The sequence below is a fragment of the Aquarana catesbeiana genome, linkage group LG10 (genome assembly GCF_042186555.1).
Source record: "Aquarana catesbeiana isolate 2022-GZ linkage group LG10, ASM4218655v1, whole genome shotgun sequence".
Lineage (NCBI taxonomy): Eukaryota > Metazoa > Chordata > Amphibia > Anura > Ranidae > Aquarana > Aquarana catesbeiana.
In genome coordinates this window covers 59,752,662-59,776,616 of record NC_133333.1, presented here as the reverse complement: position 1 = coordinate 59,776,616, position 23,955 = coordinate 59,752,662, and the positions used below count along the sequence as shown (strand labels likewise).

General features: G+C 44.5%; 1 protein-coding gene across 1 annotated transcript in view; it reads left to right on the top strand.

Moving 5' to 3' along the window:
* Window positions 1-23,955, top strand: part of POLD1 (DNA polymerase delta 1, catalytic subunit) — a 340,630-nt gene that overhangs the window by 17,022 nt on the left and 299,653 nt on the right. The window contains exons 4-6 of the mRNA XM_073602248.1: window positions 4,009-4,149; window positions 7,569-7,694; window positions 20,408-20,576. Coding sequence (XP_073458349.1) covers window positions 4,009-4,149; window positions 7,569-7,694; window positions 20,408-20,576 — 436 coding nt within the window. The remainder of the gene's footprint in view (window positions 1-4,008; window positions 4,150-7,568; window positions 7,695-20,407; window positions 20,577-23,955) is intronic.

The window sequence follows — 23,955 nt, the reverse complement described above, 5'->3', positions numbered from 1 at the left end:
TCTCTTGCAAGGTCCGGTATTCCATCCTACCTTACAAATGCTAAATTTAACCGTTTGGCTATTGAGACCCACATTCTGAAGTGTGAACACGTTCAGTAGTGTCTACTCTGGTTAATACAGTGGTTCTCAACTCCGGTCCTCAGGACCCACCAACAGGCCAGAATTTAAGTATTACCTTGGGGGAGATGCAGACTAGAATACTGCAATCACTGAGCAGCAAATTATATCACCTGTGATGTATTTCAGTAATCCTGCAAACCTGGCCTGTTAGTGGGCCCTGAGGACCGGAGTTGAGAACCACTGCGTTAATGCAAGGAAGCCGGCCTCCGGAGTCATATTTTCTAGAGTCTGGAAGGCATATGTCTCTTGGTGTGAATCCAGGGGTCTTTTCCCTTGCTCTCAGCCAGGTAGAGAGTGAGAGGATTCTCCCTGATAAAGGAGAAATTTGAGTTAGTAAAAATACGAACATACATACTCGCCTCTATGCTGCAGCATCTGTGTGTCACTAGAGCAGTCTCTGCCTGGTTCTAAGACCGAGAACGGAGCTACCACATGACCACTAATCAGTTGGCTTTCAGTCTGCTCGCAAGTGAGGGCAGTGCTCCCTGAAGAGCCAAGCGGGAGTGGGGGGTGGACATGGCTGCCTTTTTAGCTCTTTTGTGCTGTAAAAGACAGAACCAGCTGTCAATATTGTTGGGATCTTTCACAAACTTGGCATGGCTGTGCCCTGTCCGCTGATGACGGGTAATAGCCTGTGAACCAAAAAGAAATAAAGTCAAAAAAGGTTTGGCCATAATTTTCTTTTAAGGCTGCACACAGCAGAAACCAATCTTTAGGTGCCCTGATCCTTCCCAACTGTATGAATAAAAGGAGTTTATATTGCTGAGTATGTCTCTGTTGGAGACATTGTGATGGTTTTACTACAGAGGTTGAGAATCTTCACTGAACAAACTGTGGTAATATTTACTTCAATTTTCCAATCACGTGAAAAGCATCTGTACATGGATGGGTATTGTAAATGAACAGGAATTTTGAATTTTCTAATCAGCCTCATTCTCTTTATCAGTGAAGCTCCATCCTTAGGTTGGGAAGTAAGGTAAATATTCTGGTTACATGAATGAGTTTGGAGAGTGGTGATAAATTACTCTTAATATGAATGAAAATGTGAGTGGTGTGCCCTAGCGTTCTACCTGGGGTCAACGCTGTTCAATTTGTTCATAAATAATTAAGAGCTCAATTCAGTGATTGCTGATGACACCAGTTTATGCAGGAAAAAATTTGGCTGTCAGGCAGCTTCGTGGTAGATGAGGTTTAATATTGAGAAATGTAAAGTTAGCATTTGGGTGGCAAAAATACACATTAGGGGGGGGCTCTCATGGGAGGATCTGTGATGTAAAAGGATCTGATGGTGCTTATAGATTAGAGTTGGCAATAGACTGTAATGCCAAGCTGCAGCCAGCAAACTGCTCTCATGCAAGGAAAAGGACATACATTCAAACAGTAATTAATATTTCTGCTTCGTTACAAGATAAAAACTGGTTCGGCCTCAATTTGAATACACAGTTCAGTTTTGGTCACCAATCCTCAGGGTGGTGTTGACTTCAAAAGAATAAAGCGGGGAGGAGGTACCTGGCTATGAAGATCAATTACACACATTACAATTATTCACTCTGGAGAAGAGGTGCTTAGGAGGGGATATGATTACATTGTATAAATACTGTATATCAAAGGTGACTTCGGTAACTGTTTACTTTATGGTCCATGAAGAAGGCACTCAGCCACAATTTTAGGTTAGAAGAAAGGAGATTTATTCTTAGATTGCAGAAGGGTTCTTTGCTGTTCGAGCTGTAAAAATATGGAACTCTCTCCCTCAAGAAGTGGCACGTGCTGAGAGCGTCAACAACTTAAAAAAAACTTTTCAAAGTCTTCCTCGGGAAGCAGAATATACAGGGCTATGAGAATTGCTACAGTACATGTAATATAAACACAGCCCTAAAAGCTTGATCAAAAATTCAGGAATTGTAACCCTTTGCCACTCTATTAAAAAAAAAAAAAAAAAAAAACGGCTAGAGTTTTTCTTTACCTGCTTCAATACTGGGCAGTTTCACCCCCTTCCTGGCCAGGCCAATTTTTAGCTTTCAGCGCTGTCACACTTTGACAATTGCACGGTCATGCAATGCTGTATAATTTTTATCATTTTTTCACACAAATAGAGCTTTTATTTGGTGTTAATTAATCACCACTAGGTTATTTATTTTTTGCTAAAAAAGGAAAGACCGGAAAAAAAAAAAAAAAAATTCTCCTTCACTGACGTGCACTGATGAGGTGGCACTGATGGGTACTAAAAGGCAGCACTGATGGGCACAGACTGGCATCACTTGCTGGGCACTGTTGGGGCTGCACTGTAATCATCAGTGCCCTGATTACCTGTACAGTCTCCCCTGCGAGGAGATGCCGCTAATAGGCTCTCCTTGCCCCTCACTCTCTTGTCAGTGTGAGGCGTGGAGAGCTGACAAATGGCATTTCCGCAATTACATGTGATCAACTGTGATTGAACACAGTCAATCGCATGGTTAAAGAGCCACATCATCACCATGCCCATGGTCGCAGCAAGAGAGCGGTGACACTGGGGAGACGTCATATGACGTTGCCACAGAACGAGAAGAGATCCCGCCCGCCTTCATTTTACTTTACAGTGGGCGGGAGGTAGTCAAAGTGGTTCTAAAGCCTTTAGTTTTTTTTTACCTTACTGCTTTCTATGCAGTAAGGTAAAAAACCTTCTGTGCTGCAGGGTCCTCCCAGCCCCCCCCCTCCCCTTTTTTTACTTGAGCTTGATCTGATCCAGCGATGTGCTCTCTCTGCAGTCTCCCTCCTCATTGGGCAGATTGATAGCAGCAGGACCCTTTTGGCTGCTGTTAATCAAATGCTGTGGTGAGGGGGTGGGGCCAAGTCAACCACTCCGTGTCAATAGATGCAGGCAGGGTTGCTCGGGAATAAGCCCACACGAGTGCCCCCATGAAAAGCGGGGGTACTCATCCAAGAGGGTGGGCCTGGAGCGCCGATGGGGGACCCCAGAAGAAGATTGTGGCTGCTCTATGCAAAAGCATTCTATAGAGCAAGTAAGTATGACTTTTTTTTTGTTTTAATAAAAAAAAAAAATTGCAAGTTGCAAATTATGCTTTAAGGCTCATTCACACCAGGAGGTGCATCATAGCATGCACACTTTTTTTGAGCATTTCCACAAAGCCTATTAATGAGTGGGCTGCTCTATGCACGAGAAATGGGTGAAAAGGGTGCCAACATGATTTTCAAAAGTGCGCCACACCAAAATGCATAGTGCAGGGGTATCATGCGAAAGCACACCTTGAGCAGATCATTTTAAAAGTTGCATTTGACAGCATATCCAAGTTAGTGTGGGAAATTGGATACAGCAGGAGTGAGGACTGTAGTGTTGGTACATGCATTTTAGAGTAAAATTCAGGACTGTAGATAGAATCCCTTAGTAAGAACTAAAAGTGCCAATATACAGGAAGAGGTAAGTATTGTAGTGTTGCCATATGTGTGTTTTTAGAGCTAAATTTAGGACAACTGGCACAATTCCTCATTAGGAAACCAAACCTTGCAATCCAGCTTTAATACTATATATTGCTTTCTGTAAAATAGGTTTGTTCAATACAGAGGTGCCTTGTAGTGGCAAGATTGCAGCTTCCATATATTACAACGTATGACACCTTTACCTCTGTCTCACTTTCACATTAGAAACAGAATAGGTCCTGTTTCCTAACTGGTTTGGGAAAATAGTACTTTTTCTTAAGCCAAGTGAAAGGGATTTTGCTTCCCCTGGTTTGCATTTTTTTTTTTCTTTTTTTTGATTAGTTTAAATGTTGTCTTGTCAAAATCTGTTGTAGTCATTACTCACGATTTGTGTTGGCTTTTGAGATATACAGTATAACACTGCAGCTAATTGTGAACATTTCTTTCTGAATGTAATATCAATATGTCTTTCAGGAACACCTGTGCCTGGCATGTTGGGAGCCACGCAGGGACCAGTCCCTATAATTCGGGTGTTTGGGATCACAGCAGATGGCAACAGTGTATTCTGCCACATCCATGGTTTTGCTCCTTACTTCTACGTACCCTGCCAGACTGGTAAGTGCTTTGAATTATAGCTGTCTTATGACATATTAGTTTATTCTGTTGAAAGACAGTCTGCCAAAGCACATCATTATAGAGACAAACATGTAGGCTGCAAACCTCCTTCTGAAAATGCTAGTTATGTGGCTGTCTTTGGCTTCAGTGCATTGAGGCTGGATTTACACTACTGTGAATTGGATGTGGGTTTCTCCGCATCCAATTTGCATGTTAGGAGATGGTGACCGGCTCTCTGTGGAGTCAGTTCACACATCTCCGGAGCTGTTCTGGTGCGAATTGCATAGGTGTCCTGTGCATCTTCTGGTCCGTTTCGGGTCTGAATTTAGCCAAAAATTTGGGCTGAAATCGGACCTGAAACGGTGAACGGGAACACACCGGACCCCTGCTGTGAGCCTCTCCGTGCGGCAGTGTGAACCCAGCCTGAGTTGCTGATCTACAATGAGCATGCGTCAAGTCAGTGCAAAGTCAGAACTCCAGATCTGCTTACTTTTTTTTTTTTTTTTTTGGACAGTGATGTAACAAATATTGAACTAGTGAATCTGCATTGAAGCCAGGCATTTAGGATTTTTGAAAAGAGAGATTGGCAGTTGCAGCTTGCATGTTCTGTTAATGCGGTATTAAACCCAAAACTAAAAATGGAATATATTGCAGCTTACCAATCATAAGATGTGCTGGCTGCATCAGTTTTCTTTTGTTTGACTTTTTCCCCCGTTATCACCTGGTAACCTGGCTGGTAACACACCTCCTGTATTAGTGAGACACAACTCTGAAGGAATGAGAAGAGGAAGCACAACAGACAGCAGCATTATCAGTCTGGGGAATGTTAAATGTATTCGCAGATTTAGAACCACAAAATGTGTAATCCAAACTCCAGCTCACACTTTATAAGCAGTTACAGCAAACAGTGTTTTTTTTCCTTTTGGGATAATGGTTTTACTTGAATAAATAAAAGCTTATTTTAATTACCCCTGCCGATGTAAGTCTTTTGTCTCATTTATGTAAACTGATACATTCAGCTAGAGAGTTTGCTGTGAAAAACAGACTTGCTGGCTGGATTACCAGATGAAAATAGAAGAAAGCAAGCCTGAAAAAAAAAACTAATCTGAACATCACATCTATAAAGTTGTAAGCTGCAATTTAAAAAACGTTTGCTTTTGGGTTTAATACTGCTTTAATACACGTTTTCAGTAAAGAGGAACTCCACTAAGTTTATTTTTATTTTAAAGTCATCAGCTACTGTAGCTGATGGTTTTAAAAATCAGGTTTGTCCATAGATTGCAGCTCAGTCTTTCTGCAGCCAATTCTTTGCACTGCTGCGGGTCCCTGGCACCACCATTTTGGTTTTTGGGAGCCAGCTGTGACTTTCTGGTCCTGTAGCCTCCTGGGATGTGTGACTTGTCCCTGGAGGATGCAGGAGCAGAGAGGGGCAGGACGAATACCGTATTTATCGGCCTATAACACGCACAGGCGTATAACACGCACAGGCGTATAACACGCACATTCATTTTAAGATGGAAGTTTCAGGAAAAAAACTTACATTTTAAATAAGGAACTTGGAAGCAAAATAAGGGTCAGTGCCCATCTGCAGCCTCACCATTGCCATCAATGCAGCCTCATCAATGGCAATCTGCAGCCTCACAAGTGCCATCAATGCAGCCTCACCATTGCCATCAGTGCAGCAGCCTCTCCATTGCTATCAATGCAGCAGCCTCACCACTGCCTTCATTGCAGCAGCCTCACCACTGCCTTCAATGCAGTAGCCTCACCATTGCCATCAGTGCAGCAGCCTCACCATTGCCATCAGTGCAGTCTGATTTGATGCCCATCTGCAGCCTAGAGGGGACAGGGAGGGGGGTGGGACAAGCGCCGACAGATTACATACAGTGAGAATCTCCTTTGATAGACAGAATAATGATCCAATGGTGGCCCAGGAGATGGGACTTCCTATTATAGAGGCCGCCAAGTAAACAGGAGATTCTCACTGTATGTAAGCTGACGGCGCTCGTCCCGCCCCCCTCCCTGTCCCCTCTGAGGCAGCTAAAATTGAAGTATTGGCGTATAACACGCACATGCTATTTGCACCCGATTTTCATGGTGAAAAAGTGAGTGTTATACGCCAATAAATACAGTAATTTTATCCTTGCCTACAAAGAAAAAGAAAAAAGAAAAACTTGCAACTTAATTACAGACTGGGGTTAGGAATTGGATCAGCTGTACTTCAATTTTTGACTGACGTTCCAATTTAAGAAAGGACAATCTAAAGGTTTACCATAGTTTTACTAAACTAGAGGACAAAGTTCACCACCTCAATCTATCCCCTATATATTGATCCTTGCTAATCAGGTGATGACCTCCCCCACCAACCACATGTGCATTCTTCTCTTCTTAAGTTGGCCATCGATGGATCTTAATTTGGTCAGTTCAGCAGGGACCAGCTAAATGTCGATCCATCTATAGTAGTTCCCATTTGTAAGACGTCGATCTAATGATTGACTTCTTATGAATTGGTTTGTTGGAAAATGTCTGTTCAATCAACACTACAGCCAACCGGTTGCAGTGCTGATCAGTGTATTCTGAGGGCAGAGTAGTCCCCACTGTTATAATATAATAGCACAGTGGGGAGGATTCCTCCATCCACCTCGCTCACGTGGATTGGGGAATCCGTTCAGATTTTTTTCATCAGCCCGGTTGCTGATCAAAAAAACTGACCCATGTATGGCCAGCTTGAGACCCTAAAATATATAGAAGCTGTCTAGTTGCAGGTGGTGTTTAAAAAGAACCTATTAAAAAACACTAAATGTACTCAGACAACATGTGTTTACTTGCGACATGAGAACAGGTAACGTGTAAAGTCCAGTAGCTGATGTACATATGAGGATGTCTATCATGTCCATTTGAGAAGAAACACTTTTGTGCTTTGGGAAATACGTTTACTTTCCATGAATATAGTGCTTAGAATCATTTAGTTATCTTTTTGTGTTTTGAAATAGTAAAATTACTACAAAAACTTTTTTTTTTTTTTTTTTAAATATATGGCAGATGTATACTATACTGGTATATGTGTACATGTATTTTTATTTCTCGTGCAATAACCACTTTACTTGGTATATTATAGTGTAATTCCAGCCAAAACATTTTTTTTTTTTTTGCATATTGTGGGGGATGGATTTTAATAATTTGTCAGCGATTTTATTGTGGTCTGAATACCTGTTGGGAAGGTTTGTGTTTACTGCCTGCCCTGGTGATCACACAGAAATCCCCTCCCCGTGGGGACACTCAGGTGAGGGCCCTTTCCTCAACCAAGGAATAACAATTAAAAACAGGACAGGGGTTCTAACCCCCCCTTGTATCCATAACTAGTAAAAGGTTACACTTTTACATTACGTTTTTTTAATTTATTGTAATGTGTTTTTCAGGTTTTAAGCAGGAACATTTAAGTGACTTCAAAAAGGAGCTGAATAGTGCTGTAATCAAGGACATGCGTTCTAATAAAGACAACATATCACAGGCTGTTCTGGCTGTTGACATCTGTATGAAAGAGAGTGAGTATTTTTTTTCTGTACTTGTACTTCTAAAACTTGTGCTTCTTCCCAGTAAAATGTTGCCCAATTGTACCAATGTCTTTGTTAATGTTACTAAAACAGTCCTATACTATAATCGCGGAGCTCCTGTACAGAGGATCACGTGGTCCGAGGTTACATTCACCATAAAAACTCACTGAAACGTGCAAGAAAACTGATGTAAGCTCATGTCTCTGCAAGTGAAATCTGCACGGGTTTTCCCATCAGTTTTCATGCACGATATGAACAAGCCTTTAGATCCAAATGGCAGTCACGCTCTTTGTGGCTTTACTGGTTATTTTTGAGCACAGATTAAAATAAATAGGACATTAAAGTGGTTGTAAGTGGCACAGTATGTTAAACTTGCCTTTAAAATGAAGCCCTTCCAGCGCCGAAATGTCAGTGCTGCAGGCGCTCCCATCTTCATCCGTCTTGTTTCTGGGCTTGCGGACTCTGGCTCTATGACTGGCCGGAGCCACAATTGGGTCACTCCTGGACGATCACGCAAGAGCCGCCATTTGGGGCACAGGGCTCTGAAGGGACAGCCTGAGTGCCCGTTCCTTTAGAGCGCATGCGCCAGTGATGTCACTGGCTGCATGTACTGTAAATCTCTCTTAATGGTGAACGTTTAGGAGATATTTACACTACCTATAGGTAAGCCTTACTATAGGCTTACCTGTAGGTAAAATGTCAGAGATGGAAGTTTACTTCCACTTTAAAGAGTAGCTGCTGATTGGTCTAGTAACTGACACCCTGAAAAATAGTGTCTGTGCCCACCTTCCTCACTAAATTGTATGATTGGCAGCACAGTTTGCACAGAGAAGAATGGTGACATTCCTTTTGCACTTTTGCATCTTGGAACCTGGCCTTTTTTTCTTTTCTTCCTCTTCCTTTTTTTTTTTTTTTTCTTTTTTTGTTTGCTCAGTCTTAACCTAGGTGGAAATGCAACTAGCGTAGCTATGTTTGTTTAATAAATTTTTATTAGAGAAAAATATAACAGAGATACAATTATACCTCAAAATAGAAAACAATCTCATTTTTAACAATAGAACAGAGAGGGAGAGGTAGTACTCACATAACAAACCAGTTATGAAAATTCCGCAGTTGCCTCTAGGTAGGTACATAGAATTAGCGTACTATCCAACTAGGCGAAAGATATAAACTATGTGGGTACCATGTATCGAATATAATTGAATGAGAACATAGAATTTTGGTTTGTTAAAAATAGGTACTTAAGAGGTACTATTGAGAAGCAAGTGTGGAAAAAAAGAGAATAAAGGAAAGATAGAGTAGAAAAGGAATATAAGAGGAAGAAATGAGGGAAGAAGGGTGAGAAGGGAGGAGAGGGGAGGTGAAAGGTTGCCGGCATGCAGGGCCATGTGTTGAAAAGAGGGTTGCATTAGCGAAGTGAGAGACAATGTTAGATGGCTAAGTCTGATTAATTAGTTTAAGGGGTTTCGGTAATGAGATTTTTATATGAGGAAGTGGTCTTAAATTTTTTCCAAGAATCCCATATGAGAGAATGTTTTTGAGAGGTCCCTCTGAGATCATGGGTGATATTCTCCATGAGGTGTACGTTATCAATCATTTGTAGCCAGTTTTTAATAGGAGGAATTACTGATTGACCCCATAGAGTGGGAATCAAGGCCTTGGCAGTGTTCAGTAGATGAGGAATAATTGAGCGTTTGTACAACCCTATGGGAGTTTTTGTAACATGAAAAAGTATAGCCCACGGGTCGTTCGGTATGTGAACCTCGGCAATCTGAAAAATCAGATCACGAATGGCATCCCAGTATGGACGGATAAGTGGGCAGGACCACCATATGTGTGCATGGGTAGCTTTGTTCCCACAGTTCCTCCAGCACAAAGGGGAACTGGCAGGGAACATTTGGTGCATTTTAACTGGGGTGTAATGCCATCTAGTGAGCAATTTATAGTTGACCTCTGACATTTTTGATGCTAAGGACGTGGTGTGTGCTAATTGTAAGATCCTATCCTTTTGAATATCAGTCAGGGGAAGATCAAATTCAGCCTCCCATTTAGTCAAGAAGTGTGGGAATCCGGGATTTTGGAGAGTGATAAGGGCTTTATAAAATAACGAAATGCTATGTAGGGGAGGGTCTTTTGGATAAAATATAGCTTCTATAGCGTTTAAATCACTAACGCCCCTAAGTGGAGTAGTAAGAGAGTTTAGGAAGTGTTGTATCTGGTGGTATCTCCATTTATCTAAATACGTGACAGGTTTAGGGGCGAGGATCGTAGATAGTGGTTTCAATACATTGCCATTAAGGATATGATGGAGCAAAAGAGGTTCTCCCGGTCTCCATGTCTTAAAACCTGAATCTAGAAGACCCGGCAAGAAGTATGTATGGTTGAGGAGAGGTAATAGGGGGGAGTCATAAGCCCAGGAGAGTTTTTTACGTAGGGCGTCCCATACATCTAAAGAGGATATGGTGAGAGCCGAGGTGGAGCGAGCAAGGTTCCTGTGAGATTTGGGTATCCAGGGCGCCACTGAGAGATCCATGCCACTCAAGGAATACTCAATTTGTACCCATAGCTTCGAGTTAAGAGCATATTTCCACTCAGCTAGCCTGGCCAATACAGTCGCTTGATAATATGCTTTGAAATTGGGAAGTGCCAGGCCACCTGAGCATTTGGAACGAAACAGTGACGCCCTGGATATTCTAGGATGTTTGTCCTTCCAGATGAAGCGGGAAACCATGGATTGTATAATAGTAAAGAACCCCACTGGAACATCCAATGGTAGCATTTGAAAAAGAAAGAGAATGCGAGGTAAAATGTTCATTTTAATTATATTTACTTTCCCCAACCAGGTGTGAGACAGGTTGGACCACTTTCGTAAGTCATTTCTAATCCTATTTAGCATGGGAATATAATTATATCGGAAAAGGGAGTGGAGATTAGGAGTGAGATAAATGCCTAAGTATTTTATACATTTTTGTTCCCATTTAAATGGAAAGAGGGGTCTAAGCGAGAGAGCCTCAGATTTAGGGATGTTAATGTTTAAAATTTCGGATTTAGATAGGTTTATTTTGAAGTTTGAGATTGAATGAAACAAGGAAAATTCAGATATCAAGTTGGGGATCGAAGTACGTGGTTGTTGAATGAAAAATAGAACATCATCTGCATAAGCTGCATATTTGTGGGATTTGTTGCCTATTTGTATGCCTTTAATATTAGCGTTGTTCCTAATTGTAGCTAAGAAGGGTTCTAAGGTAATAGCAAAAAGGAGAGGGGAGAGGGGGCATCCTTGCCTGGTTCCATTATGCAGAGCAAAGGGGTCACTTAGCGTCCCATTGATTCTAATTTGAGCCAAGGGATCAGAGTATAGTGATGAGATACGGTGGAACATTTTAGGTCCCAGACCAAAGTGGCGTAAGGTCAATTTAAGGTACTCCCAGTCCACCCTATCAAAAGCCTTCTCTGCATCTGTAGACAGGAGTAGGGTGGGCTGGGAGTAGCGTCGGACATATTGAATTAAGGAGATTGCCCGAAGGGAATTATCTTTTGCTTCTCTGGTGGGTATGAAACCTGATTGGTCGGCTGGGATCCATTTGGGTATAAGGGGAAGTAAGCGGTTTGCCATGACTTTGGCGAATAATTTAGTGTCCACGTTGATTAATGATATTGGTCTATAGCTATTACAATGGGTAAGGTCCTTATCTGATTTGGGAATGACAGTGATATGAGATAGAAGTGATTCCGGGCGAAGACCTGAGGAGTGAGAGATAGAGTTTGCATATGCAGAGAGGCGAGGAAGCAGAATGTCGCTGAATGTTTTATAATATAGAGTAGTGAACCCGTCTGGTCCAGGTGCTTTACCGGAGGGGGAAGACTTTAATGCTGCTTGAAACTCCTCCACCGAGAAGTCTGCTTCTAATTCTTTAAGGGCTGATACAGGCAGTTTAGGAAGATTAGCTTCTGTCAGATAGGAAAGCATGTGATTCCGTCTCTCCTTATGAGGAAGAGAGGACAAGTAATTTTTGACGTTATACAAGTCCGAGTAGTAGTCTCTGAAGGCTTTAGCGATATCTGGAGTTGCATGAGCTAGTGAACCAGACGGGAGTTTGATTTTGGGAATAAACGATTGCGATTGCTTAGTCTTTAATGATCTAGCTAATGCCGCGTACACACGGTCGGACTTTCCGGCATACTTGGTCCGGCGGACCAGAGTGTGCCGGACAATCCGCCCGTGTGTAGGCACCGGCGGACTTTTCCGGCGGACTTTTTCCCAAAAGCCCGCCGGACCTAGATTTGAAGAAAGTTCTAAATCTTTCCGCCGGACTCAGTTTCGGGCGGAAAGTCCGCTCGTGTGTGTGCTGGTCCGACGGAAAGCCCACTCGTGTGTAGGCTGGTCCGACGGACCAGATACAACACGAGGGCAGGGTATTGCATCTCACGCTCGCTGCAATAGGTAAAACACATTTTCCTATTGCGGCGAGCGCGGGGCATACCAGGCCCTTAGGTCTGGTATGGATTATAAAGGGAAGCCCCTACGCCGAAAAAAACGGCGTGGGGTCCCCCCTAAAATCCATACCAGACCCCGATCCGAGCACGCAGCCTGGCCGGTCAGGAAAGGGGGTGGGGACGAGCGAGCGCCCCCCCCCCTCCTGAACCGTACCAGGCCGCATGCCCTCAACATGGGGGTGGGTGCTTTGGGGGAGGGGGGCGCCCTGCGCCCCCCCCCCCAAAGCACCTTGTCCCCATGTTGATGAGGACAAGGGCCTCTTCCCGACAACCCTGGCCGTTGGTTGTCGGGGTCTGCGGGCGGGGGCTTATCGGAATCTGGGAGCCCCCTTTAATAAGGGGGCCCCCAGATCCCGGCCCCCCACCCTATGTAAATGAGTATGGGGTACATGGTACCCCTACCCATTTACCTAGGAAAAAAGTGTAAGTAATAAAACACACTACACAGGTTTTTAAAATATTTTATTAAACAGCTCCGGGGGGGGGATCTTCCTCTGGCTTCGGGGGTCTTCTTCCGGCTTCGGGGGTCCCTCCGCTTCATCTTCTCCCGGCGTCCGGTTGGTTCTTCTCCGCTCTCTTCTCCCGGTGTTCCTGTTCTTCGGCCGGCTCCTCTGCTGTCTTCAAGTAGCTCTCTTGCCAGCAGAGGTCCGGACTTCTGGGCTTCTGGGCTTCTGGGCTTCTCTTCCCCAGATGTTGACACGACGCTCTCTCCTGCTGGACTGCTCTCCGAGGGCTGCGTTGTGACTTATATAGGTGGAGACCCCGCCCCCTTTTGATGTCACAGTCCCTGGGCATGCTGGGACTGTGACGTTTTAGGGGGCGTGGTCACTGGGTGATGTTGACCACGCCCCCTAAAACGTCACAGTCCCAGCATGCCCAGGGACTGTGACATCAAAAGGGGGCGGGGTCTCCGCCTATATAAGTCACAACGCAGCCCTCGGAGAGCAGTCCAGCCGGAGAGAGCGTCGTGTCAACATCTGGAGAAGAGAAGAGAAGAAGCCCAGAAGCCCAGAAGTCCGGACCGCTGCTGGCAAGAGAGCTACCTGAAGACAGCAGAGGAGCCGGCCGAAGAACTGGAACACCGGGAGAAGAACCAACCGGACGCCGGGAGAAGATGAAGCGGAGGGACCCCCGAAGCCGGAAGAAGACCCCCGAAGCCGGAGGAAGATCCCCCCCCCCGGAGCTGTTTAATAAAATATTTTAAAAACCTGTGTAGTGTGTTTTATTACTTACACTTTTTTCCTAGGTAAATGGGTAGGGGTACCATGTACCCCATACTCATTTACATAGGGTGGGGGGCCGGGATCTGGGGGCCCCCTTATTAAAGGGGGCTCCCAGATTCCGATAAGCCCCCGCCCGCAGACCCCGACAACCAACGGCCAGGGTTGTCGGGAAGAGGCCCTTGTCCTCATCAACATGGGGACAAGGTGCTTTGGGGGGGGGGCGCAGGGCGCCCCCCTCCCCCAAAGCACCCACCCCCATGTTGAGGGCATGCGGCCTGGTACGGTTCAGGAGGGGGGGGGCGCTCGCTCGTCCCCACCCCCTTTCCTGACCGGCCAGGCTGCGTGCTCGGATCGGGGTCTGGTATGGATTTTAGGGGGACCCCACGCCGTTTTTTCGGCGTAGCGGGGTTCCCCTTTATAATCCATACCAGACCTAAGGGCCTGGTATGCCCCGCGACGGGGCTAGTAAGGTGTCAATCTCGCCGATAAAAGCGGCAAGATTGACATCCTTTTCTAGTCCCGTCGCACCTGAGTCACGTTCAAAATGAACGGACTTGTCCGTGTGTGGGCAAGTCCGTTCATTCTGAAAGTCCGCCGGAACTCCGGCGAAAGTCCGTCGGAAAGACGGGCGGACTTAGCCCGCCGGAAAGTCCCGGTGTGTGTGGGCAAGTCCGTCCGTTTTAAAGTCCGGCGCACCTGGCGGACAAAGTCCGTCGGAAAGTGTGCCGGACCAAGTAGGATAGAAAGTCCGCTCGTGTGTACGCGGCATTACAGTCTGCTAGGTTTATTTCCCCATTCGTAAAATTTCTGTGATAGGCGTTGGAACTTTCGCTTGGTGTCTAAATTAAGGAGGGATTTCAGTTCCTCTCGTTTAAGTGTGAGGGATTGGAGATGTGCAGTATGTAAAGAAAGTTTGTGTTGTTTGTCCAGAGCCGCTATCTGTTGTAAAACCTGGTCAATTTGTTGACCATGCTCCCTTTTCTTTCTAGCGCCAAGCTCAATGAGTCGGCCTCTAATAGTGGCCTTGTGAGCCTCCCACACAATAGAGGGGGAGGTGTCAGAAGGTTTGTTTTCCTTGAAATATTGTGATAAATGGGAAGCCAGCATGGAAACCTCCACTTCATCCGAGAGTAGGGAGTCATTCAGCTTCCAATTAGTGGTGCGTCGGGGTAGGGAAGGCATGGTCAATGTCATCGACACAGGTACGTGGTCTGAGATAGATGCGGTGCCTATATGAGTAGAGTGTAAGAGAGGGAGATGAAAGTGATCTAAGAAAATATTGTCTATTCTGGAATATGATTGATGCGTTGAGGAGTAATGTGAAAAATCCTTCTCTTTGGGGTGAAGAAGGCGCCATGCGTCCATTAATTGAAGATCAAGAAGCCGTTTTTTCACAAATTTCAATCGTTTGAAGGAGATATTAGAGCGATTTTGTGACGTGTCAATAGAGGGATCTAATGGCATGTTTATATCCCCTGCTAGGATAGTAAGGCCTTTAGCAAAATGTGACAATTTAGTCAGTATTTGGGAGAGAAAGGTTGGTTGATTATAGTTCGAGCAATAGATGTTCGCAAGAGTGCATTGAGTATTTCCAATAAAACCCCTAAGAAAAAGAAAGCGACCGTGATCGTCTGCAAGCATTTCAGATAACCTAAAGGACATGTTTCTACAAAAGCCAATAGCTACACCTTTAGCTTTATTAGTGTCCGATAGGCTATAATACCACTGTGGAAAGTTAGGTGACGTTAGTTTAACGGGTGTCGTGTGAGTTAAGTGGGTTTCCTGAAGAAAGGCAATGGAACATGTAGCTTGTTTCAGTTCCCGATATACTTGGTGTCGTTTAGCAGCAACATTAAGACCCCTAACATTATAGGACACTATCTTTAGAAATAAGATGTGAGCCTTCAAACAAGTTAGCCCGGCATGCCAGCAGGAAGGAGGAAGTGAAGGAGAAAAGGGAAGAAAAGGTAAGTAAAGAGGGAGATGAGAAGATATGGGAGAGGGTAAACATATATAGAAGATATACCTGTAAATTAAAGAACTTGTGGGAAATGAATGAGTGTCACGCAGAAATCTGCAGTGGTCCCGTTGGGGAGAGAGAGAGCGAAAGGCCATCCCAATCCCTGAGCAAGGGCGGAATGGGGCAACTTCAGGGCCGTTCGCACTCGCCTACCCCAGAAGGAGGTGGGGGGCGGGGTTACGCTGTAGGAGGGAGGTAGTGAGGGGTATGTGCCCCGACAGCACACGGCCTGTGGGAAAAAGAAACAAATTAACAAATAACTTGCAGCTAGCAAGAAAACAATAAGTTCCAGTTAGGAATATGAAAAACCCGTACAAATTGAACCAGACTCAGTATATACAGTGTACATCCTACAGGACATCGAAAATGTAGATTAGCCCAGTGCTTGATCCATACAATCCAAAAAAGAAAAAAGAAGGAAGATCAGACGCTGGTAAAAAAGGGGGAGGGGGGGGGGGGGGGAACATCTTTTCTAGGAACCCTGTAGGAAAGACACCGTCCACATTAATGATAGAGGTATGGGTGAAAAAGTAAATGGTTCAGTCATGTTTTTGTGCAGAACCCGGGAGAGAGGTGCACTTCTTCTTTGAGGGTGTTTTTTTCCAGAGAGCGTCCATAGGGCAGGAGAATTTAGGAATTGGGTCCTGCCAGCCTGGAAGTTCCATGGGCGGGAGATGCAACTCCTGCAGAAAAGTTGAAAGTTCCTCAGGGAATCTCAGCGTATGGGAGCGACCATTTTTTGTGGCAATTAGGCAGGCAGGAAAGCCCCATCTGTATGTGATCCCGTCAGAGCGTAGTCGGTCAAGGAGCGGTTTTAGGGCTCTACGACGATCTAGTGTGTCCTTGGAAAGATCTGGATAGATAGTAATAGTTGCACCGTCAAAGTCAATGCTAGGGAGTCCCCGCATCTTCATCATGATAGCATTTTTATCTTCAAAGTAATGCAGACGGCATATAACATCTCTGGGCAGATCTGAGTTAGCATTACGGGGTCGTAGGGCACGATGCACACGGTCGAAGCGTAACGGTGCAGTGGCAGGGTTATCCAGAATAGTATTGAAAATGCCTCTTATAGAAGGTTCAAGATCAGAGTCTCCAGTGGCTTCTGGTAGACCTCTAACACGTATATTATTTCTACGGTTACGGTTCTCGAGGTCTTCAAGCTTATATAGAGATGCACGATGGGCAAACGCCAACTGGGTAACGGTGTCCTGCAGTTCTTTGATAGCTACTGCTTGCGTGTCTTGTCGCTGCTCTGTTTCCTCCACTCTGACCAAGATATGTGACATATCAGATCTAACTGCAGTTATTTCTTTTTTAATGGATTTCTCCAAGCCGTGGAACATGCCTGCAAGTTCTTTTTTTAGACCACTCATAAGTACAGACATTTCAGAGCCCGCGGGGGATCTAGGATCATCCATGAGGTCCGAGCAGTAGGAGGATGCCGGAGAGCTCTCTCTCGCCGATGCGGCACGGGATGATGGAGATGCGCTTGTTCTCGAGGTTCTGGCTTGATTGCCACGTGCGTTGGCTAAGTATTGTTGAATAGAGCCAGTGGAGGTTGGATTGAGTAGTGATCTCTTATTTGGGCGTTTAGTTGGGGCAGACCGGCGTTTAGATGTTTTTGCGGGCATAATTGGAACTATATGGCCGATAGCTGTAGAGAGCACCCCCCTCACATCTGAGCAAAGTCACACTTTCATTAAGGCACCATCAGCGTATAGAGGAATTCCCATTAGGGGCGCAAAGGTGGCTTCTGGTCTCCAGACACAGGTCAGAGCCGCGAATCCTCCCAGTGGCAGCGGTCAGTCAAGAGCTGCAGTATTATTTAGGGCTCAAGGAAGACAATCAAAATCTATAGACAAAGTCCCAGCAGATGATATGTAGCGTGGCAGTAAGGGGATTTCAGTGAGGTTCGGTGAGGCAGAGGGTCTGAAAGGGTGTATATGGAGCACCAAGATGGCCGCCGGCCTCCAGAGGTAGGCCGGAGCCGCGGACTTTCCTAGCGGTTCCGCCCGACCGGGTGGGCGCCGCTTCTAGGAGAAGAATCTAGTGTCCAACTTAGGTAAAAGGTGGATGCTGTTACTCACTGTGTCCCAGTTAATGTAGAAGACCGGTCTGCTTCTGGTTGATGTCCGGAGCCTGGATACTGCAAGGTGGAGGCTCCGATCGAGCCACAGGCCGCAAGATGGCGACTGGCCCCAGGGAAGAAAAGCTGCGGGCTTGTAGACAGATCCCCGCCGCTGGTCCCCGGCAATCCTCGGTGGGACGGGAGGCCACCGACCCAGGGCAGATGCCCGTTCAGCGCACGGGTCACAGGGACGCCAGACCGGAGGCTCCGTGCAGGCAGTAGGCCCCAAGATGGCGACCGGGACCCCGGCGCGGCGCGATCCGTAGGCCCGGGTCAAGGTGCGCGGCTGGAGCCAGAAAAGACCCGTCCCAGAGTGTAGCAGGGGGGGTCCGGGAGGCTTTACAGAGGTGATGGGGCCTCAGGAGGTGGTTTGGTGTCCGGATGGCAACGGATTCCGAGCGCTGTTGAGGAGCTTAGCTAGCTCGCGTCCTCCTCGGTGCTCGTCCAGACACACCCCCCCAGCGTAGCTATGTTTGAAATCCTTTCTTGTGTGACTTTTTCAGGTAATAGGATAGGTTTCATATAAATTGTCCTTAGTGAACTTAAAAGTCCCTAAAAAAAAAAAAAAAAAAAAAAATTCTAGGTGTCTTTTTTTGGCCAGTTTTCAAAACCTCACGTTTTACTTTATAAAATTATTATAGTAGAGATTTTCAAGCTAATTCCACAGCAACACCTATTCTTAATTCTGAAAAGTATCTTCTAATGCTCTCAGCCTTCTCCAAATCTCCAGATTATTTTTTTTGCTGCTATAATCCAACTTCCTATTAGAGGGTGACTACATATGTTCTCTATGGTCCTGCAGTATGTATGTAGTCATGCAGCTACCCTATCTTGCTCACTCCTGAGATGAACTTTGAGATTTGTAGTGTACATAGAGCAGTGCATGATCATTTTCGTCAAAACAAATGGAAGTAAGATGGAAAAGGAGAAATTCTCCCACTCTACAAGACTCTGGTCCTGCCGCACCTGGATTATGCCATCCATTTCTGGGCACCAGTCCTCAGGAAGGATGTGCTGGAACTGGAGAGAGTCCAGAAAAGGGCAACAAAACTAATAAAGGCACTTGGAGGACCTTACTTATGAGGAAAGGTTACGAGCACTGAACTTATTCTCTCTGGAGAAGAGATGCTTGAGAAGGGGATATGATTTCAGTGTACAAATACCGTACTGGTGACCCCACAATAGGGAAACATTGCATTGTCTGTGATTATGTATAAAACTTTTCCGCTAAAGGGAATTTAACCACTTCAGTTAGCACTTTTTACAATTTGGCACTGTGTCAATTTAACTGAAAATTGCGCGGTCAAGCAATGCTGTACCCAAACAAAATTTGCGTCCTTTTTTTTCCCACAAATAGAGCTTTCTTTTGGTGGCATTTGATCACCACCTGTGGTTTTTATTTTTTGCGCTATAAACAAAAAAAGAGTGACAAATTTTGGAAAAAAAACTTTTTTACATTTTGCTATAATAAATATCCCCCAATTAAAAAAAAAAAAAAAAAAAGAAATTCTTCATCAGTTTAGGCCAATATGTATTCTACATAATTTTGGTAAAAAAAAAATCGCAATAAGTGTATATTGATTGGTTTGCGCAAAAGTTATAGCGTCTACAAACTATGGGAAAGATATGACGGTTTTATTTTTTTTACTTGTAATGGCGGTGATCTGCGATTTTTAGCGGTATTGCGACGGACAGATCGGAGACTTTTGACACATTTTTGGGACCATTGACATTTATGGAGCAATCAGTGATATAAATATGCACCGATTTACTGTATAAATGTCACTGGCAGGGAAGGGGTTAACACTAGGGGCCGATCATGGGGTTAACTGTGTTCCCTCACTGTGTTCTAACTGTGGGGATGGGACTAACTAGGAGAGATGACAGATTGCTTTTCCTACTTTGTAGGAACACACGATCTGTCTCCTCTCCTCTGACAGCACAGGGGTTTGTGTGTTTACACACACAAATCCACATGCTGGCTCTTGTGCACACGATCGCGCCCGCTGGCCATGCTAATCAGGTCCCGGTGGCTCTCCTGGGCAAAGCCTTATATATATGGGATTTCGCCCAGGAGAGCCATTCTGCCACAGTATATCTGCGTGAGCCGGTCAGGAACTGGTTAATAAGACACGCGGCCATTCACTAAAATTAGAAGAAAAGTGGTTTAACCTTAAACTGCATAGAGGGTTCTTTATTGTCAGAGGATGTAGAATTCTCTTCCACAGGCGGTGGTTTCAGCGGGGGGCATCGATTTATTTTTAAAAAACTATTAGATAAGCACCGAAAGACCAAAACATACAGGGATATACAATATAATACTGACATAAAATTGCACACATAGGTTGGACTTGTGTCTTTTTTCAACCTCGCCTACTATGTAACTATATGGAGGACATTACAAGGAGGCAGAAAAACGCAGCAAGAAACATTTTAATATAAAATATATTCGAAGCGCATTAAGTAGTGGATGTACATGGATTATTTTTGCTAAATAAGGATATTGTTTAGTGTCATTTTAAATGAATACCATATATACTCACAAGTGAATCCAAGATTTGAGCCCATGAGCCTGAGGCTCTGAGAAAAAGGTGAGACCCCTGAAATGAAACGCATCAGCTATTACACTATACTCTGTGTTAATCCCAAGGTGTTGCAGGAGACGTTCTAAGGATTTTGTACTGGTCCCTGGGCAGATCAATTGGCCACATACATATTACATATTACATATTACACACACACACTGTCCAGAACACTTACACTTTGACAAGCTATCTGCTTATTAATTTTACTAAAGAATGGAATATTGACCGTGTGTTCGGCTTCTTTACAGACATGTACGGATACCACGGGAAGCGGAGTATACCTTTCCTGAAGATCACCATGGCTCTTCCACGATTAATTGCACCTGCTAAACGTCTCTTAGAACAGGGTTTGCGGTTTGGGACCTTCCCAACGCAATGCTACCAGGCCTACGAAGCCAACATTGACTTTGAAATCAGGTACTCCCAATTAGCAATGCCATAATTATGCAGTAATTCAATATCTTTACAATCTAGCGTGATTTGGATACATTTCAGCCATGTTCGCATATAATAATCTATGTGTACAAGAAATTTTGCCTTGTAGATGTTATATTTTTATATATTATATATAATATAATAATTTATTATTATAATAATAAATAATATATTATATTTATTATGATTTTTAATTTTTTTTTTCACAAGTCTGAAGTATGTAGTGCTTCCCTGGAGAGATATTAGAAGTGGTTCTAAATTCATTACAGTGGCAGGAAGTATTGACTACTTATTTTCAGAGTGCTATTCCAAGCACATAAGTTGATTGCCCAGAAATGGCTATCCCCCCACATGGATGGAATGGAGAAATCAAATTTAATACTACCCTGTCCAGAGAAAAGATTACAGGTACAGTATCTCACAAAAGTGAGTACACCCCTCACATTTTTGGAAATATTTTATTATCTCTTTTCATGTGACAACACTGAAGAAATTACACTTTGCTACAATGTAAAGTAGTGAGTGTACAGCTTGTATAACTGTAAATTTGCTGTCCCCTCAAAATAACTCAATACACAGCCATTAATGTCTAAACCGCTGGCAACAAAAGGGAGTACACCCTTAAGTGAAAATGTCCAAATTGAGCCCAAAGTGTCAATATTTTGTGTGGCCACCATTATTTTCCTGCACTGCCTTAACCCTCTTGGGCATGGAGTTCACCAGAGCTTCACAGGTTGCCACTGGAGTCAGCCTCCACTCCATGATGACATCACGGTTATCATCATGTTAGAGACCTTGCGCTCCTCCACCATCCTTTTGAGGCTGCCCCATAGATGCTCAATGGGGTTTAGGTCTGGAGACATGCTTGGCCAGTCCATCATCTTTACCCTCAGCTTCTTTAGCAAGGCAGTGGTCGTCTTGGAGGTTTGTTTGGGATCGTTATCATGTTGGATTACTGCCCTGCGGCCCAGTCTCCGAAGGGAGGGGATCATGCTCTGCTTCAGTATGTCACAGTACATGTTGGCATTCATGGTTTCCTCAATGAACTGTAGCTCCCCAGTGCTGGCAGCACTTGTGCAGCCCCAGACCATGACACTCCCACCACCATGATTGACTGTAGGCAAGACACACTTGTCTTTGCACTCCTCACCTGGTTGCCGCCACACACGCTTAACACCATCTGAACCAAATTCATTTATCTTGGTCTCATCAGACCACAGGACATGGTTCCAGTAATCCATACCCTTAGTCTGCTTGTCTTCAGAAAACTGTGGGCTTTCTTGTGCATCAACTTTAGAAGAGGCTTCCTTCTGGGACGACAGCCATGCAGACCAATTTGATGCAGTGTGCGGCGTATGGTCTGAGCACTGACAGGCTGACCCCCCACCCCTTCAACCTCTGCAGCAATGCTTACAGCACTCATACGTCTATTTCCCAAAGACAGCCTCTGAATATGATGCTGAGCACGTGCACTCAACTTCTTCAGGCATAGCCTGTTCTGAGTGGAACCTGCCCTGTTAAACCTGTTATGTGGTCTTGGCCACTGTGCTGCAGCTCAGTTTCAGGGTCTTGGCAACACTTCTTGTAGTCTAGGCCATCTTTCTGTAGAGCAACAATTATTTTTTTCATATCCTCAGAGAGTTCTTTGCCTTGAGGTGCCATGTTGAACTTCCAGTGACCAGTATGAGAGAGTGAGAGCGATAACACCGAATTTAACACACCTGATCCCCATTCACACCTGAGACCTTCTAACACTAACGAGTCACATGATACCTGGGAGGGAAAATGGCTAATTGGGCCCAATTTGGACATTTTTACTTAGGAGTGTACTCGCTTTTGTTGCCAACAGTTTGGACATTAATGGCTGTGTATTGAGTTATTTTGAGGGCACAGCAAATTTACACTGTTATTATACAAGCTGTACACTCACTACTTTACATTGTAGCAAAGCGTCATTTCTTCAGTGTTGTCACATGAAAAGATATAATAAAATATTTACAAAAATGTGAGGGGTGTACTCACTTTTGTGAGATACTGTATATACCAACATAGAAACCGTCCCACACTTAAAGTGTGACAGGCAACCCCAGGCCTGACCCCAACTTCACTTATTCTAAACAGATTGTTGTCATGTTTATCACTACACTAGATGGCATGTCTCCAATGCAGATTCTGATGCGATGGCTATCTCCCCTAGGAACCTATCCCCCAGTAATCTGGATCTGTTGGTGCTGCCCACAGTAAATACACAAACCAACTGGGTTGATAAATCCATTTATTTATAACAGGCAGTCATAGAGGACATTGTAATTACTTGATTTTATTTAATTTTAAGCAAGACCTGTGCTGCATGTGGAAAATACAATGTCGACTATTCTGTACGATTGTATTGTCCACTGTGTGAGATGCCCATGGATCTTATTTGGCAGTTGTAAATTGCCACGAGAGGTTGTTTTCTTTGTGTAATTTTAAAATAAATAAAATAATCTAATTAAAAACAAATAACTTTTTGTACTTTATTGTATTCCCTGCATCAAGGTGAAAAATGTCCCAGTAGCAGTATTGCTCCCACTCCCCCCAAATACTTCCCGAGTCCTCACTCAATCCAGTCCTGTGCCTGTCTGTTTCTATGGAAGCACTCAGGGGCTGCAGCTGCTTCTGGCACTTCAGCCCCTGTATACATTACACAGGAGGTTCTTTCCTCAACCATTAATGGATTAGAGAAAAGACTGGTGGCCTTAATCGCATCTTTACTCTGTGAAAGAAAACTCGCTAGGTCTCCCTCTGTTACCCAGGACCCTCAAGCAGAGGATCTCTGGGGGAAAAAGGAGAGGAATCCCTCTCGGAGGATCGGGATGAGACTTATGACTCCTCTTCTGAGGAATCAAGTGGAGAAGGGCCCTCTTCATCTTCTCAGGATGAGAAGGTGTTAGTGCAAATTTTGGCTGGATTGGTCCGCTCCACATTCAGGTTACCCGTATCTGAGTCAGTTAAAGAACCCTCCTTTGGTTTGGGTTCACTGAAGCCTCCTCAAACTACACATGCTTTTCTGTTTTATGGTTACTGAAAAAGCTTATTTATTCTGAGTGGGATCACCCAGATAAACATTTCTTCCGCCTAAAAAAGTTTGCAACACTTTATCCTATGGAGGAAAAATGTACTAAGATGGGGGGGTATACCGGCAGTTGATGCCGCCATTCCTCCGTATATAAGTCTGTCTTGTCTTGTCGATAACGCTCAGATACCTAGGGATCCAACTGATAAGAAATTGGAATTCCTGTTGAAAAGTGTTTTTTCTTCTTGGCAGGTTCAGTGGCAGAAGGTCCTAATAGCTCAACCTGCAGTGGCAGTGATCAAATAA